Genomic DNA, 17,480 nt, shown 5'->3' with positions numbered 1-17,480 from the left:
TAGTTTGATATTTTCCATCTAGTTTCATAAGCTAAATGACGTTTAGTCGATATTTATTATAGTTTGATTCTTTTCACCTAGTTTCATAAGCTTAATGACGTTTGGTCGATATATATATATAGTTTGATAAAGTATAGGTTATACCGTTATAGAGATATTTTCATTCCAGTTCAAACAACTCATTACTTCCAAGAGATAAAAAGCCAATGTTAATAAGAAAAAAAAAAACTCAAACCAAACTATATATTGCCAAAAGAATACAACGATTGGCAAGTTAAACCATAGTTTTGCTATTGGATTTTTAGTTATTATAATTCATAAAGTAAATCATGTTTCTTTTGTGACTTTTAAGGGATCAAACCTATAATAGAAGAATTATATTAAAATAATTTTTGAAAAAAAAACCTATAATAGAAGAAGAAGGTTAAACACAACATACATAAATAATCAGAGCATCTAGCGATTTGTTGTTGTTGTTAGACCTCCATAAACTTGGTGATTCGCCTCCATATTTCAGTTCGTCATCATGTTACATGTGTGTAGAAGAGCACAAGACCTTTTTCTTTCTTATACGATTATCTACGGTTCCAGGTTTAAATGCTTTAGTGGTCAGCATATGTGAACCAAGTAAATCACTGCCAAATAATTTACTCTAGTTGGTTACAATTATTGTCCTCTTGATCATAAAACCTACCGATGAAGTATAGTAGAACAATCTCTAATTAACGAACAAAAAATGGAAAGTTTGGAAATGACAGCCCACGTTTGAAAAATTATGCTAGATCCTAACCACAGCTGAAATTTATGGCCCTGTTTCTCTTAATATCTGCCAGAAAAAGAAAAAAAAAGAAACTCCAGAATTTCGAGGATCTTGCTTTGGCGCTTAAAGGAGACAACAACAGTAAGATTGCAAAGATAACAAGGTAAAGTGATGAAGCTGATAATAGAGCTAAGGTTGTGTTTCGTGGAAATGGTAGTGATTGTGTGAGAGACGTTTGAGCAATATTGGTTTACATCAATATAAATCCGTTTATAGTTATCATCTTCAGATCTTCTAATATATAAAATTGGATTTAAAAACCTGGTCGTTTCAGTTTTAATATGATTAGTGTATTTGTGATATTATTTTCTTATAGAAAAGATATTTAAAACATATTATAATTTCAATGAAATGATGTGGTATATCATGTATCCGCGTTACTAATTTATGGAAATGTCTAAAAGATAACAAGGCTGGTAAAATATATGTTTTAATTGTTTGTAGTTATTAAAGTAATTTTCTGTTTCTTGTTTCTCGAAACTTGTACATTATCCAGTCAAGATTTTTGAAAAGTAATTCTCCAACGATTAGTAGATTTTATAACTTTTTGTTTTATACTGTATTAGTCATGTACATAAATTATTTAGATTCTTTTCAGATTCACTTTCCACAATTTTTTAGTATTCAACACTTTATCTTCCATTTTTAAAACTTTACATAATCTTTTTTCTTCCACCTAATAATTCACATACATTCGACTTATATTCATCATAGTGGTTTTGTTTACTTAAATTTGACACTGCACTTTTCCTACAAGAAAATTATTTATTCTTTGTTCAAATTAAATAAGTTTAATCTCTATTTACAGAGAATAAATATAATAAAATTTCATGCGATAAAAAATTATACAATCTACAATAATATAATTATTTTCAAATGACTAGCGTGATATAAATATTTTAAAGTTAAAATATGATGTGTGGCGTCGGTGGTATTGGCTTCATCCTTGTTAAATATTTTCAACATCAAATAATCCACATCATCAAATTTAATTATTTCAACATTTTCATTATTACCTTGAATTGTTAAATTTTTTTATTCAACTGTTAAATCTTTTTATTCAACTACTCCATTATAAATGGCTTTGAACTCTTGATAGTTTTCATATATGTTTCCTAGAAAGAATTTCTCTCTATGCTTCTCTAATCAATATAAAAAGCTCTTTCTCTATCCCATTTTCAATATCAAAAATTTCTGCAATAAAAAAAATCATTGTATTAACATAATACTCTTCTTTTTTCTTTACAAGTCATGGCAAAACTAGTTTGTTCCTGTTTATTCATATCCATGCTTGTTCTCTCTGGTATGAATTCGTACGGATTGTATTTCATTGAAAAGTGAACTATACACGATCAAAATATCAGTTCTTGAAATCGATACGTCTAAATCTTTTAAGCAAAACTTTTTACAAATAAAAAAATGGCGAAAAATAAATTATTCAGTTGAGTAGATTTACAAAGATCACTTTACATCTATCAGACATATATTTAAGAACTTTAGGTTTAGATACTTTTCAACTAATCACTTTTAAAACATATATGCTCGTTCGTTTATATAATAATGTACTCTAGTTCTTTATTTGTTGTTAAAAAGTGTACTTAAAATACATTTATAAGCTCTTTTAACATTTTGTTTGTTTTTAGCCTTTTTGGCTTTGCCAAGTGCAGATGGAACGGAAATAAAAGTGTGTAATGCGATATTGAAGCTAAGCAAGCCATGCAGTTTTCAAGAATGCCAACCACTTTGTATTCAGAAGTACAAGGGGACTGGCGTTTGTCTCGGAGATAACATTAAGCACTCTAAATGCAATTGTGAATATAATTGCTAAGTTTAATTATATTTAATATGATGTTAAACTAGATACAAAATTTTTATTATCACATGAATAAAAATCTCTTTTTTATATATAAACCATGCGGTAAAACACTAAATATGCATTTTTCTAACCAGATCCGTATATGCAAATCACGGTCGAATAAAATATGTCCGATCTCAGTGATAATCAGTGCTAACAAAACGTGGCACGGGCGGTATTTGTGTCATAATCAAAACAAAATAAATAATCTCGGATCTTTGAGTCCGACCAAACTCAAGTATATAAAGCCATAATATTACTCCAATTTTACCTTCTTTGAGATTTTATTCTCCTCTACATTGTCCTTCCTCGATTCTTTTCATTTGTTAGAGCTCCTATTCTTACATTCGTTAATGTTTTGGGTAAGTAAAACAACATTTTATTGTTGATTTAATTTGTATGTTACATAGATAATTAAGTAAAATGATCTAATAATTGACAGTTATACATAGATAATTATTTTACTTAATTTTTATTGAAACTTATACAGCTAAATTATTAGAGCAGCTCCATTGGTAATAAAAGTTGAATGCATGTCAACCTAAAGACCACAATAAAGAGAATACATAGATAATCAAGTAAAATGATGAAGCCAATAAAAGCTATGGTTGTGTCTTGTGGAAGTGGTTGCCATCGTGTGATAGACGTTTGGGCAATATTTTTTACATAAATCTGTTTATAGTTAATTTTATTCACATCTTCTCATATAAAATATTTGATTTGAAAACTGTGTATTATAGTTGATTCAGTTTTAATTTGATCAGTACAATGAAATGATGTGGTATATTATTTATCCGCATTACTAATTTATGAAAATATTTAAAAGATAACAAGGCTGGTAAAGTATATGTTTTAATTGTTTGTAGTTATTAAAATAATTTTCTGTTTCTTGTTTCTCGAATCCAGTACATTATCCAGTCAAGATTTTTGAAAAGTAATTCTCCAAAGATAAGTGGATTTTATAACTTTTTGTTTCTACTGTATTAGACCATCTCTCATAACTTTTTTTTTTAAAAAATTTTTAATCGATTTTTTTTTTTTTTAAAAAAAAGATCAACCAATCGCGGGTCACCATGTGTGCGTGGGACCCGCGGAATAGTGTAAGAGTTACCTCTTAAACAAAAGGTTTAAAAGCATCTTTATCGGCAAACTCTTAAAGAGTTTTAAGAGTATGAGACCCACATTTTTGTTAAAACTTTTCCCTCTCTCCTCTTATGCAAGAGGCAATTCTTCAGTTTTTTGTGGGTTCTGCTTCTGTCTTTTTCTCTATGATTGGTTAAATTTCTTTTCTTTTTTTTTGTTTTTTTTTAAATCGGATAAAAATAAAAAAAAAAACTTTTAAGAATCATTTTTTAAAGTTGTAGCGATGAAGATGTTCTAAGAGGTGAGAGAGTGGGAGTTTTAAAGAAAAAGGGGGATTGGTGGGACCCCATTACTAACAAACTCTATTAAGAGTTGTGCAATGGAGATGCTCTTAGTCATGTACATAAATTTTTAGATTCTTTTCATATTGACTTTCCACAATTTTTAGTATTCAACACTTTATCTTTCATTTTTAAAACTTTACATCATCTTTTTTCTTCCACCTAATAATTCACATACATTCAACTTATATTCATCATAGTGGTTTTGTTTACTTAAATTTGACACTGCACTTTCCTTACAAAAAAAATTTTTATTCTTTGTTCAAATTAATTAAATTTAATCTCTATTTACAGAAAATAAATATAATAAAATTTCATGTGATAAAAGATTATACAATCTACAATAATATAATTATTTTAAATGACTAGCGTGATATAAATATTTTTAAAGTTAAAAATGATGTGTGGCGTCGGTGGTATTGGCTTCATCCTTGTTAAATATTTACAGCATCAAATAATCCACATCATCAAATTTAACTATTTCAACATTTTCATTATTACCATTCAATTGTTAAATTTTTTTATTCAACTGTTGAATCTTTTTATTCAACTACTCCATTATAAATGGCCTTGAACCCTTGATAGTTTTCATATATGTTTCCTAGAAAGAATTTCTCTCTATGCTTTTCTAATCAGTATAAAAAGCTCTTTCTCTATCCCATTTTCAATATCAAAAATTTCTGCAATAAAAAAATCATTGGATTAACATAATACTCTTCTTCTTTCTTTACAAGTCATGGCAAAACTAGTTTGTTCGTGTTTGTTCATCTCCATGCTTGTTCTCTCTGGTATGAATTCGTACGGATTGTATTTCATTGAAAAGTGAACTATACACGACCAAAATATCAGTTCTTTAAATCGATGCGTCTAAATCTTTTAAGCAAAATTTGTATACAAATAAAAAAATAGCAAAAAATAAATTATTCAGTTGAGTAGATTTACAAAGATCACTTTGAATCTATATATCAGACATATATTTTAGAACTTTAGGTTTAGATACTTTTCAACTAATCATTTTTAAAACATATATGCTCGTTCGTTTATATAATAATGTTCTCTAGTTCTTTATTTGTTGTTAAAAAGTGTACTTAAAATACATTTATAAGCTCTTTTAACATTTTGTTTGTTTTTAGCCTTTTTGGCTTTGCCAAGTGCAGATGGAACGGAAATAAAAGTGTGTAATGCGATATTGAAGCTAAGCAAGCCATGCAGTTTTCAAGAATGCCAACCACTTTGTATTCAGAAGTACAAGGGGACTGGCGTTTGTCTCGGAGATAACATTAAGCACTCTAAATGCAATTGTGAATATAATTGCTAAGTTTAATTATATTTAATATGATGTTAAACTAGATACAAAAATTTTATTATCACATGAATAAAATATTTTTTATATAAAACCGTGCGGTAAAATACTAAACATGCATTTTGCTAACCAGATCTGAATATACAAATCACGGTTGAATAAAATACGTCCATTTTCGCTACAAAACATGGTGCGACTACGAGCGGCATATGTGTCATAATCAATACAAAATAAATAAGCTTGGATCTTTGAATCCGACCAAACTCAAGTCGATACTGCTAATGTTTCTCCAGTTTTACCTTCTTTGAAATTATATTCTCCTCCAAATTGTCTTTCCTCATCTGTTAAGCTACTTTGTATCTAATCATCAAGTTGATTAGTAAAAGAAAACTGGTTAGTTCTTGAACATGGAAGGTCTCTTGATGTAGCTAAAACTCTTGTGTTTGTTTGCTGTATGTGATTCTGTGCTTAGAATACACAAAACTTACTTCTAAAAGTGATCCTTAGATATTTGATTATGTAATGTCAGGATTGAAAGGACAAGACCTTGATAGCTATTTCTGCTACATGTTTAATGTTTTAGATTGGTTCGAATAGTTGATCTCGATCTTTAGCTGATCATAAAAAGTGTGTCTTTCTGTTGTGACAAAAACTTATATGCTTTAGCTGAGTCTCGATGGCGTGTCCTTATAGCATCTGTTATTAACTCACTTCCACCAATAACCAAAGCTTAAGGCACTTTGTGCCTTCTTGCTACAACACTCTCTCAACTTGGCTTGGTTTCTCCTATCCACATAGCTTTGATTCCTCAACTTGTATTCAAGCATTTCCAGGTAAAGTCTTCCACAAAAACTGTTTTAATTTGTTATGTTAAGTTTCTAGTTCATGTATTGCAATCAGTTTTAATTTGAATGGTATATCGTGATACTATTTTCTTATAGAAAAGTTATTTAAACCAGAATATAATTTCAGGGAAATGATGATATCATTTATTTAAAAAACGCAAGTACATAAATAAAAAGTACTCTCTCTCTGTTTCTAAAAAATACATTTTTGTGTTTTCAATACATTGATTAATGACAAATTGTACATTTCAAAAAATATAAGTGTATTTATTAAAATATTATTGGTTAAAAATTATGGAGAATGGTTCATTAAAAAAAAATGCATTGGTAACTACAATTTTATGTTTTTTTTAATAAGTGTGAAAAACTTAAAATATATTCCCTCCTTTTCATAAAGATCCACATTCTATGAAAAAAAATGTTTCAAAAAGATACATTTAAAAAAAAATTAATGTATTATTTAATAAAAAAATTGTTAACTTCAAAAGAATTAATAGTGTTTATTGGATTTCTATTGGTTAAAAGTTGGAAAACATGTTATTTACAGAAAACAATGCATTTATAATCAAATTTAATGTGTTTTTTTAATATATGTGAAAAGTTTAGGATATGCATCTTTTTGAAACAAAGAGAATACATTTTTTTTTTAGAAACAGAGGGAGTATGAAATAGTGAAAGGAAGTGAATGGAGTTTTTTTATGAGAGATTTACGCTTTAAGTCACTTATTGACTTTAAACACCACAATAGGTCACTTCTTTATACTAAGACACTTTTTTGCAACTTGATCCTTTAGAAGCCCAACTAGGCTCGTTTTGGTTAGTGAAAATAATTAGGTCTGGTTACAGTTTTGAATTTCAAATTAAAATTGGTTTTATTTTTTCTTTTTATATTAAAACATTGTAAACGCAGAGATATTTTCAGTTTCCTCGCCTCTTTTATCGTGAATCACAGTTATAGAAAAGGACGGTTCCAGTCTTGATTTTTTCTCGATTCATCCATTTTCGATCGAAAGTTACTGCCTGAATTCTGCTGAGAAACCAAGATGAGGAGGAGTGCTCGCCGTGCTGGCAAAGGTTAGTCGGACTTCGCCGGTGTTTCTTCTCGCGTTATTGATTTAGATTAGGGTTCCGAAAGGCTTTTTTCTGGTCTTGTTTTGGTCCCCTTGTCAACATTCATGTTCGTCTTTTCTTTGCTTATATTGCTTTTCCGGGATTCCCCCTTTTTATTTTCTAGGGTTTTTTTTTTAAAACAGATTTGTTTTTTTTGCTTGGTGTTTCGTGCTAATTCGGTGATAGGGATACTGGTCTTCTCTAATTTTGGATCTAGGGTTTTGTTTTTCGATTTTGGGGTTATTGAGGTGTTTTGGGTTCAAGACTGGCTTGTATCTCTTTTGTGTTGTATGGATGATGAATCTTTTCTTTATATTTTGCAGAAGAGGAAAACCATTCTGATGGACCAGATCCTAAACTTCCCGGGAAGTTATTTGCTACAAATCACTGAGTTGTACACAAATTTAATGGGTGTAGCAGTGAAGTTTATGGAGTTGCATGCCTGTAGCAGTGAAGTTTATGGAGCAGTGGAGTTTATGGAGTTGGCTGCTACATGTGTTGAGAAACCAGATGTGGAGGATTTGTCTGACTGTTCTGTTGACTGTTCTGTTGACATATTCTGATGGAGTTGGCTGAATTTTTTATCTGCATATTCTGATGATAAAGCCAAATTGTATCACATGTACAATGTAGCTTGTATGAATGAGTAGTGTACATAGGTCTCGTTGTACACATGTACATTATTTCTGATGATCAAGCGACAAAATTAGTTGAATGTTTTGACAAGTACGCGTTGTGTTTGTTGATGTAAATTTGACGTGTACATGTTATGTTTTCGATTGTGATCAGTATTAATAGCAAATTCGGTATCCACATGTACGTATATATTTTAAACTGACTTTGACGATATCCACATGTACACCTCTACATATGTACACTTTCTATTTAAAGGAATTTTTTTTTGATAAGTTACATCTCATCGTATTATGTTCATTTGTATCCTGTTCAGTGACATATGTATAGTTGTACACGAGAAATGTATATTTCTTTTTCTTTGTGTACTATAAGGAAAGGGTAACATATGTATAGTTGTAGATGAGATTGGGTGTACACATGGATGTGTATCATTTTGTTGTACACATGGACGTGGTCAGTGGAACCAAGTAATTTTTTTCTCTTTTTTTTACTAAATGGCACAATTGTAAATTTTTCATCTTCTTGATTAAGCTTTTAAATTCTATGTAACCTTTTAATGGCTACCGTTTTGTTATATATAATCATTTTCTGAGTTTTTCTCACGGTTTATGTCTTAACTTATGAATCTAGCATTTAAGCAAAAAAAAACTTATGAATCTAGCATGAAAATTAAGATTTCAAACGAAGATCCAAGGGTGGTGGTGAAAGTAGATTGTTGTCTTGTCCAGATCTGGATAAATTAATCTGAACCGTCTGTTTTATTTAAAGATCAACGGCTGTAAATGAAGCCCGCCCAAACATGTGTCTTAGTCAAAAAGAGAAGAGAGGAGAGGAATGAAAGGTAATTGAAAGTCAACTAGAACACCTTCTTTCCTCTGATTTCTAACGAAAAGTTAGACAAAAGTGCTCATGTAGAAAAAAGTGACTTTCTTTGATATTTATAAGTAGAAAAGTGATCTAAGATGTAAATTTTTCTTTTTTTATTTATGAAATTCACATAAAGTAAAATATCTAAAGCTGACAAGGCTGGTATAATATAGGCTTTGGTTGTGACTAATAAAATACTTCTCCGTTTCTGTTTTTTTTTTCTTTTCAAAAAGTCATTTTATTATTCAATTAACATTTTGATAAAAAAAAAAGTTCTTCAAAATTTAGTACTAGATTTTATAACTATGTATGATTTTTACTGTATCGGTTATGTACATAAATTATCTTGGTTCTCTTCACATTATAGTTTTCATATATGTTTCCTATAAACAGTTTCTCTCAAATCAATATAAAACGTTCTCTCCCTATCCCATTTTCAATGTCTTTTCTACAATCAAATAATCATTGTATTAACATAATCATCTTCTATTTTTTCAAAATATATTATGGCAAAACTAGTTTGTGCGTATCTGTTCATCTCCATGATAGTTCTCTCCGGTAAGGTTTCGCATGGCTTGTATTTCAGTGAACTATGCAAACATCAAATATTAATTCATGAAATCATGCATCTAGATCGTTTAAGCAAAGTTTGTATTACAAATAAAAACTGATAAAAAAACAAAGTAGTCAGTTGATTAGCTTTACAAAGATCACTTGACATCTATTATCAGACATAATATTTAGAATTCTAGGTTTAGATACTTTTCAACTAATCATTTTTACATAATATATGCTCGTTCGTTCGTTTGTATTCTAATATACGCTTACGTTCTTTAACTTATTGTTAAAGAAGTATACTCAAATTACATTTGTAAGCTCTTTTGACATGTTTGTTTGTTTTTAGTCTTTTTGGCTTTGCCAATTGCAGATGGAGCACATATAAGAAAGTACTGTACTGTGGTGGAGAAGCTGAGCAAGCCATGCACTTTTCAAGAATGCCAACCACTTTGTATTCAGAAATACAGGGGGACTGGCGTTTGTCTCGGAGATAATAACTATAATTGCAAATGCGAATATAATTGCTAAGCTTAATTATGAGTAGTTTGATGTTAAAATATAGAGAAATACTTTATGGTCACATTAATTCTCTTTTTTAATATAAAACCGTGTGGTATTAAATACTAAACATGTATATTTTTACAAACCAGATCCGAATATGTAAATTCTGGTTAAATTAAATAAGTTCAATCTCAGTAGTAATCAGTGCTAATCGAGGAAAGCCTCATCGGCAAATCATTAATTTGTAGTTAAACTACCACGTGGCTACATATGATTGGCAGTTGCCGAACAAGTGATTCAAAATCAGGATCGTTCTTGATAAACTTCTTCTTTTTTCTTCCTCTCTGCTTTTTGAATTCTATCGGATCTCGAAATCGAACTCAAAATGCTCGGATATTGAAAGCCTACGACGGAATGTCTCCCATGGCGAATGAGCTCTCTGTTTCGACCTTCGTTTTCTCTGTTTTGCTATATGTGATTTTTGCTTAGAACACACATAATTTACTTGAGTTCTGAAAGGATCGTTAGATGTTGCTGATAATGTAGTAGTTTCAGGAACGAAAAGAACAAGACTTTACGGGCATATTTCAACTCTAATGACTGACATATTTAGTGCTTTAAGATGGTTCTGTTGTAACGATGCTTAGCTGAGTCTCGATGGTGTGTCCTTTCCTTGTAGCATTATTTGGTTGCAGATATTATAACGCAATTCCACCAAAAACCAAAGAGCTTATGGTACTTTCTGCCTCCATGCTACATCACTCTCTCAACTGGGCTTAGTTTCTCCTATTCACATTGCCTTGATCCCTCAACTTGTATTCAAGCATTTCGGTATACGTGTTTTGATGATGTATTACTATGTTCCCTATTATTAATAATATGCAGAACATAACATTCTCTTCTGGTTATAACATCCTCCTCTCTAAAAAAATGATTAAGCAGAGCAAGATATGGAGTTCAACTCGAGAAAAGACCATTTGAGAGGCAGACCGCGGACTTTTTGTGGATGATGATGATCTTTGGATCCTTCACTCTATTGGTATGTGAAGGATAATCAGAAGCTCAGCGAAAAGATATAACAATCTTAAGGTACTGAAAGTGTTTCTTTCCGTGAGCTTATTCAAGAACTTGTTCTCTAGTATATTATAATGTTTTAGCAGGTAGCTTTGTGTGTGTTTGAGCAGTACAGTTCTTGAATACAATGTTATATTCAAATGCTTAGTGCCTTATAAATGATCTCTACAAGAAACTTGGTAGTCAAGCAACATTTTAACGTAACTGAATTTTCAATGATTAATTGTCAATATCTAGTGAACCAGATGAAATTCATGACACAACACAAGACTTTGGTCGGAATTAGATATGTTTTGTTAATTGTTGGATAAAAAAATAAAAATGAAAACTAAATGATTAAGAGTAGTCATTTATTCCCGCGGAAATTTCGTTGGTGATCGTTATAATGATGAAGCTATAACAAAGGCGAGACGTGAGCAAAGACTAATTGAAATTATATTTTTGAAACGTACGGCTATGAATTAGTCTATATGAACAGACGGTTGAGAATCATTCTTTGCCGCATTATTTTCCGCTTCCCCTATTTATCTAGAGGACGACGCCCCTCACGCTGCTCATAACATATAACGTAGAGAAAAGAAAAAAGAAGAAGAAGATAGGAAAAGATGTCGTGGCAAACTTACGTTGATGAGCATTTGATGTGTGATGTTGGTGATGGTCAGGGTCATCACCTAACCGCTGCAGCAATCGTTGGTCATGACGGTAGCGTTTGGGCTCAGAGCGCCAACTTCCCTCAGGTATATACAGATTTTAATAATGCCATTGCGTATGGAGATTCCCTTTTATTAATGTATATCATACATAGATCCATAGTGTCTTGTTACATTCGAATTCGATCGATCTCTATCTTGTTCTTGTGTGTATAAGCGCATATGCTTCTTGAGTATTATTTTAGATAATGCCATATATCTTCTTGGCCCGATAGAAATATTCCTTACTATCTTTATGATACTGCATGTTGATGATAGTTCAAGGCACAAGAGTTCACTGGTATAATGAAGGATTTTGATGAACCGGGTCACTTAGCGCCCACAGGGTTATTTCTAGCAGGAGCCAAGTACATGGTGATCCAAGGCGAGCCTGGCGCTGTTATCCGTGGAAAGAAGGTAATGTAAACTCATCGATTAACTTTGAAATCTTACATGTTATCCATATTTATATGTGTGTGTGTATGCAAGATCAAAGAACATTATATTTTTGGTTGGTTTGATTCGATAGGGAGCGGGAGGCATAACCATAAAGAAAACAGGACAGTCATGTGTGTTTGGGATCTATGAAGAGCCCGTGACACCAGGACAGTGCAACATGGTCGTCGAGAGGCTGGGTGATTACCTCCTCGAACAAGATCTCTAAGCCACCACCTCATCAAACGAATATATAGGATTTGGTTTTTGGTTTCTGGATTCTCTCTAAGAAGCTGAAGCCTTAATCAATGTCTGATTCTTAAAAAATGGTTTTCTTGGTTTCATACATTTCATTTTGTTTTTTTTTCTTGCTAAACATATTTAATTAATTTTCTATTGCTTTTTAACCAATTGCATTTTTCTTTCTATTGCATCCAAACTCGGTGATGATATGTAGTTGAACATCTTTAAAACATAAAAAAACTATCACACTGCCAGTTTTGATATTGTTTAAATTTTTGTATAAATTTTGACATGTTTCATGAGCTTTAACTCGAGATCGGTCCCTATTACATCAAAATTGTTTACAAGAACAATAACTAGTTTTACGTTAATAACTGAACTTGCAGCTTAGAAACCACAACGATATGGTTTAGAAGTAGCATACTAGACTTTTTTCCGTCCGGTCGAGAAAATCATTCTCTACACGATTGCAATTAAACAAAAGCACTATTAAGATTTTTTTAAAATAAATAATTTAGGTTATAACAAGAAAGCAATAACACTTCTTATATCTTTTTTTTTTTTGGCTCAACTTTAAACTTTCATTAACCAACATTGTTCAGACTTACAACAGAGTTCAGTCCTACATAAGTTTAGTTATATCTTTAGTTTAGGGGATTTTTCATTAATTAAATATAGTTAAGAGGTTTTATCAATTAATGTACAAAACCAGAAAATATATAAAATTGATATCTTATCTAATAAAAATGTAATAATAAATCTTTAGATAATAAAATATATATATTTTCTTATAAAAATGTAATAATAAATCTTTAGATAATAAAATTTATATATTATCTTATATTATCTGGTTTTGTACATTTTTAATTTATACATATATAATGTTGATTTTTTAAAAAAAATCAGTTTTATATATTTGCAGAAATTTTTAAAAATGCTAATTTTAAAAATTAAAATTATTAATTTTTAGATAATGTTATTATATTTTAGACTTTTGATTTTTTTAATGGTAAAATTCTTCAACTATGTTTAATTAATGAAAAAATCCATAAACTAAAGATTTGCCGGTTGTAGAGATAATTATGACATGCACTGTAGAGAGAAGGTCTAATTCACTAAATAAAATTAGTTCGAAAGTTTTCTCATTAAATACTTAGTTTGACGGTTTTTACCCAAAATAAATTTAGTTGAGGGAGTTTTAATGTTAAAAATCCTATAATCAACAATACATATACATATACTCCCTCCGTTTCATATTAAGTGTCGTTGTAGAGATTTTTTTTCGTTGCAAAATAAGTGTCGTTTTAGCATTTCAATACAAAATTTATTAATTTTATTCTGCATTTTATTTTTCTATTGGTTGAGATGTATGAGTAATGATATTTTTGTATGGAAAATATGCAAAATTTAATGATTTCTTAATCTGTGTGCACAACTCTAAAACGACACTTATTAAGAAACAGAGGGAGTATTAAGAAACCAAATCTAGAATATATTATAACTTCCATATCTCCAAAATATCCCATTCAAAATGGGAAACGTGTTGATATGTTACTTTAAATAAGGATTTAGTTTGCTAATTATATTGACCAAATCATTTTTCATATACCTTTAACCCATTTTAGAATATTCTCTCCTCCACTACTTCTTTCCACCAACGATGATCCCCAAAGAAGTTGAGCCGCCGCAGAAAAAGAGCAAGCTTCCACCACCACCAACGTTTCACCATCAACCATGTCTCTCCTTCTCTTCACTTCCAAACGATATCACTTTGAATTGCTTCGCACGCATCCCAAAATCCTATTACCCTAAAATCTCCCTCGTCTCCAAGACCTTTCGTTCTCTCCTCTCTTCCTCAGAGCTCTATGCCGCACGTTCCCAAATGGGTACCACCGAGATCTGCCTCTACATCTGTCTAGAGTACTCCACCGAGTACTTCCCTCCATCTTCAAGATGGTTCAGTCTCTTTGAGAAACCTAAACGAAGCCTAACCGATGGTAGGACTAAAGAGAAATCAAGTGGAAACCTCTTGGTTCCCATTCCCAATCATTCTCCTCCACCTCCTCCTCCGCATGCATCTTCGACCATAATGGTTGGCTCGCAAATCTACGTATTCGGTGGACCATTGGACGATAACATAAGACGCTACACCTCAGCTGTTCGGGTTTACGACTGTCGGATGAAGACGTGGCGAAATCTTCCTAGCATGAAAATGGAGAGGTTCTACGCGTCTGCATGTGTCCACGACGACAAGATTTATGTAATGGGAGGATGCATGGCTCGGTCTGAGCACCTAAGTTTGTTTGAGATGTTCGACATCAAGACACAGACGTGGAAAACCTTACCGCCGAATCCTGACCTTAATGTACGGTTGGGATGCAGAAAGGTTCGCAAAATCGGTATGGTGCATGAAAAGATTTACGTAAAGACTGAGTTTGAGCTCCGTGATTGGGTCTATGATGTGAAGGAAAAGAAATGGAGTTTTGCGGATATGGGCTTGGGTGTGAATTGGAGGAGCTCCTGGTGCGTGATAGACAATGTGATGTTTTCTTACTCTCGCTTCATGAGGTGTGTGTGGTATGATTTAAAGAGTGGCACGTGGAAAGATGTGAGAGGTTTGGAAGTGCTGAAGAAGTATCGTAGCTTTAGTTATGCTCATAATGGTAGCGTGGTTGAATTAGTGAACTATGGTGGGAAACTCGTGATTATTTGGGATAGGTTTGAGCGGCGTGGTCGTAGTCAGAACAAGAATATCTGGTGTGCGGTGGTTGCGTTGGAAAGAATCCATGAAGGCTTTTGGGGGAAGATTGAGTGGTTCGATGTTGTGCATACTGTCCCCAAGTCGTATGAGTTCTTGCGTTGTCTACCCGTTTCGGTTTAATTAGTCAAGCTAGCTGCTGGTAGAGTAATTCTTTTGCTTTGTAATGTGCTTTGTCTTGTGTTAGGCCATCTGTTTAACATCTTGAATGACTTTGTTAGACATTGTTTCAAAATTTAAATCTTGATGAATCGATTTGAGAATACCAGTTTGTGACACCATTTTGCTGGGTTAATTCTAGTTACATGGTAAACTAAGATGATACAAACTCACAAGTTCTTTGATGCAATTTTTTTTTTTAATTTTTACATCATGGCGTTATTATTATCAGATAAGGCTCAGACTAAGATTTTACATCATTCGACATAAGACGATCTAAACTAACCAACTAGATACATTAATCAACAACCTAAAAGGAGAGAGAGACTTAGCGCTAATGAAAAGGAACCATACTAAAACAAAAAAAAAATGAGGAACGATCTGGAAGTCAGACATGTCATGACCATTTCTGCACACTTTGTACTGTTGTTGGAATCCACTTCCTTGAGATATGATGAGACCATACCATCAGTAATTTCTTTGAGATAGGGGCAGAGTAATGACTTTCTATTCCCAATCCTACCTTAACGACAGAGATGAACAGCTAACGATCTGTGTTCTTTGAGAAAAATTGTTGTTTATGTATATGTTTCTTTGTCGGTCAGAGAATCAAGCGTGGAAGAGTATCTCTTGCCTTGTATTCATCAAGATTTTAAGTGATCAGACAGAGGCTGTCATTGTCAATGGCATGGGAATGAGCTCCAAGTATAGAGTGGAAGAGTTGAACGAGCCTCTTCCTCCTCCTCGTCTTCCTGGTATCCGCTCTTTGCTTCCTTTATCTGCCTGGAGGCGACTTGTTAACAAGTGGTACTGACTTGAAGATTCGGCGTTGGGATTACTCCTAAAGGTTAAAACTTCAACTTGTGTTCCTGTAATCAAATGTTTTGTCACACCCTGAGAGAAGTTACTGTAGAGTTTGAGAGGGAGTTGCAAACGATGATTTCTACGAACTCAAATCCAACTCCCGGAGTGAAATTTGTTCAGGTCTGTTGGTTAAATACACACACACTAATCTTTCAGTTATTGAGAAACTTTATTAAGCAACAACTGTGTGCGTCTTTGGCAGGAGACAAATAGGCGGCCTCTGGCGACGAAACTGACAGCAAAGACAGCAACTGATACAGCAGGTTGTCACCGTGACTCAGTTCAGTCTCTGGCCGCGAAATTAAACCGGAGACTATCAAGCAACAGAGATGGAGCCATTAAGGTGTGGAAGTAAAAAAAAAACATAATGGACTTTTGTGTACAGTGTTGTTACTATAACTTTTTCATTGCACCATCAAATGCTTAATTATAGAAAAAACAAATCTTTGTTGTGAATGTGTGTCTTATTAATGTCGAATATGAACTCCTTATATAGGGAGTTACAATGTCATAAACCCTAATGGGTCAGTTACAAGATGGGCCACTAATGGGTCAAAGCCTAGTAAGTATCTTTTGGATAAACATCCATCTGAACCAGTCGGTTCATAACACTTCCCCTGGATGTTGAATCCATCTTGAGTTCGCCAGATACCAAATCCTTTTTGGGCTCGTGATACACTTTACCAATTACTTGGTGTTGCCTCATTAAAACCTTACCAGGAAAACCCAGTGGGACAAAACCATGGTGAAGGAAAAAGAGTACAACATGTATCACTTCCCCTGATTTGTACCTCCGTATATGCTCCTGAGGTTGGCGCATGAGTAGACTGGTGGTAACTCCATGGGCGCCAAGTCTCTGAGCTGATCTTCTAATGTGCACGTCCTGGATTGATAGGAAGGTCTCATGGACGTGGTGCTGTTGTAGACATGGTGAAGAAGCCGGTTGACATGTCTTTGGTTGGACTCGTACTTCTTCATATTTGTTTTCCAACGTGTGCATACTGCTTGTTTGAGATCTATCCATGTATGGATCCAATGTTATAACCTGTATCATAATCAAAAACAAAACCAAGCAAACACATCTTTGGGTTTGGTTAGTATAAAATAATCTCAAACCTTTAGTTCCTTATATAGGTAACTTAAGATGTTTTAACATCATGTCCCAGTGCCTCATGGTCGGATCTAAACAACCATATATACTTATGCTCATGTCCGGAAGTACCAACTACATCAAACGCCCAATGGCATTTGAGTAAGGAACGTGTATGCTTTGACAAAGTTATGTCCGGACGTGTAGGGCCTTAAAGGCACTAAGGTATGACTTGGATAGTATAAGACA

At 32.6% G+C, this 17,480-nt stretch overlaps 4 protein-coding genes across 4 annotated transcripts; all 4 read left to right on the top strand.

Annotated features, from left to right (window-relative positions):
• The first annotated feature begins 1,951 nt into the window (after positions 1-1,951).
• On the top strand, positions 1,952-2,695 carry LOC108831024 (putative defensin-like protein 162). The gene is made up of 2 exons (XM_018604581.2): positions 1,952-2,123; positions 2,464-2,695. The coding sequence occupies exons 1-2, from the start codon at positions 2,072-2,074 to the stop codon at positions 2,646-2,648; spliced, it is 237 nt and encodes a 78-aa protein (XP_018460083.1). The 5' UTR covers positions 1,952-2,071; the 3' UTR covers positions 2,649-2,695.
• Positions 2,696-9,366: 6,671 nt separating this feature from the next.
• Positions 9,367-9,946, top strand: LOC108831026 (putative defensin-like protein 162). Its single transcript, XM_018604583.1, has 2 exons — positions 9,367-9,418; positions 9,765-9,946. The coding sequence occupies exons 1-2, from the start codon at positions 9,367-9,369 to the stop codon at positions 9,944-9,946; spliced, it is 234 nt and encodes a 77-aa protein (XP_018460085.1).
• Positions 9,947-11,497: 1,551 nt separating this feature from the next.
• On the top strand, positions 11,498-12,612 carry LOC108831021 (profilin-4). The gene is made up of 3 exons (XM_018604578.2): positions 11,498-11,730; positions 11,962-12,099; positions 12,212-12,612. The coding sequence occupies exons 1-3, from the start codon at positions 11,599-11,601 to the stop codon at positions 12,344-12,346; spliced, it is 405 nt and encodes a 134-aa protein (XP_018460080.1). The 5' UTR covers positions 11,498-11,598; the 3' UTR covers positions 12,347-12,612.
• A 1,398-nt stretch (positions 12,613-14,010) lies between these two features.
• Positions 14,011-15,296, top strand: LOC108831023 (F-box/kelch-repeat protein At4g29370-like). The gene has a single exon (XM_018604580.2). It carries the CDS (start codon positions 14,021-14,023, stop codon positions 15,239-15,241), a length of 1,221 nt encoding a protein of 406 aa, XP_018460082.1. The 5' UTR covers positions 14,011-14,020; the 3' UTR covers positions 15,242-15,296.
• Positions 15,297-17,480: the final 2,184 nt, after the last annotated feature.

The sequence above is a fragment of the Raphanus sativus genome, chromosome 4 (genome assembly GCF_000801105.2).
Source record: "Raphanus sativus cultivar WK10039 chromosome 4, ASM80110v3, whole genome shotgun sequence".
Classification (NCBI taxonomy): Eukaryota; Viridiplantae; Streptophyta; class Magnoliopsida; order Brassicales; family Brassicaceae; genus Raphanus; species Raphanus sativus.
Note: the sequence above shows the minus strand (reverse complement) of the source record. Positions and strands in the feature narration are given on the sequence as shown.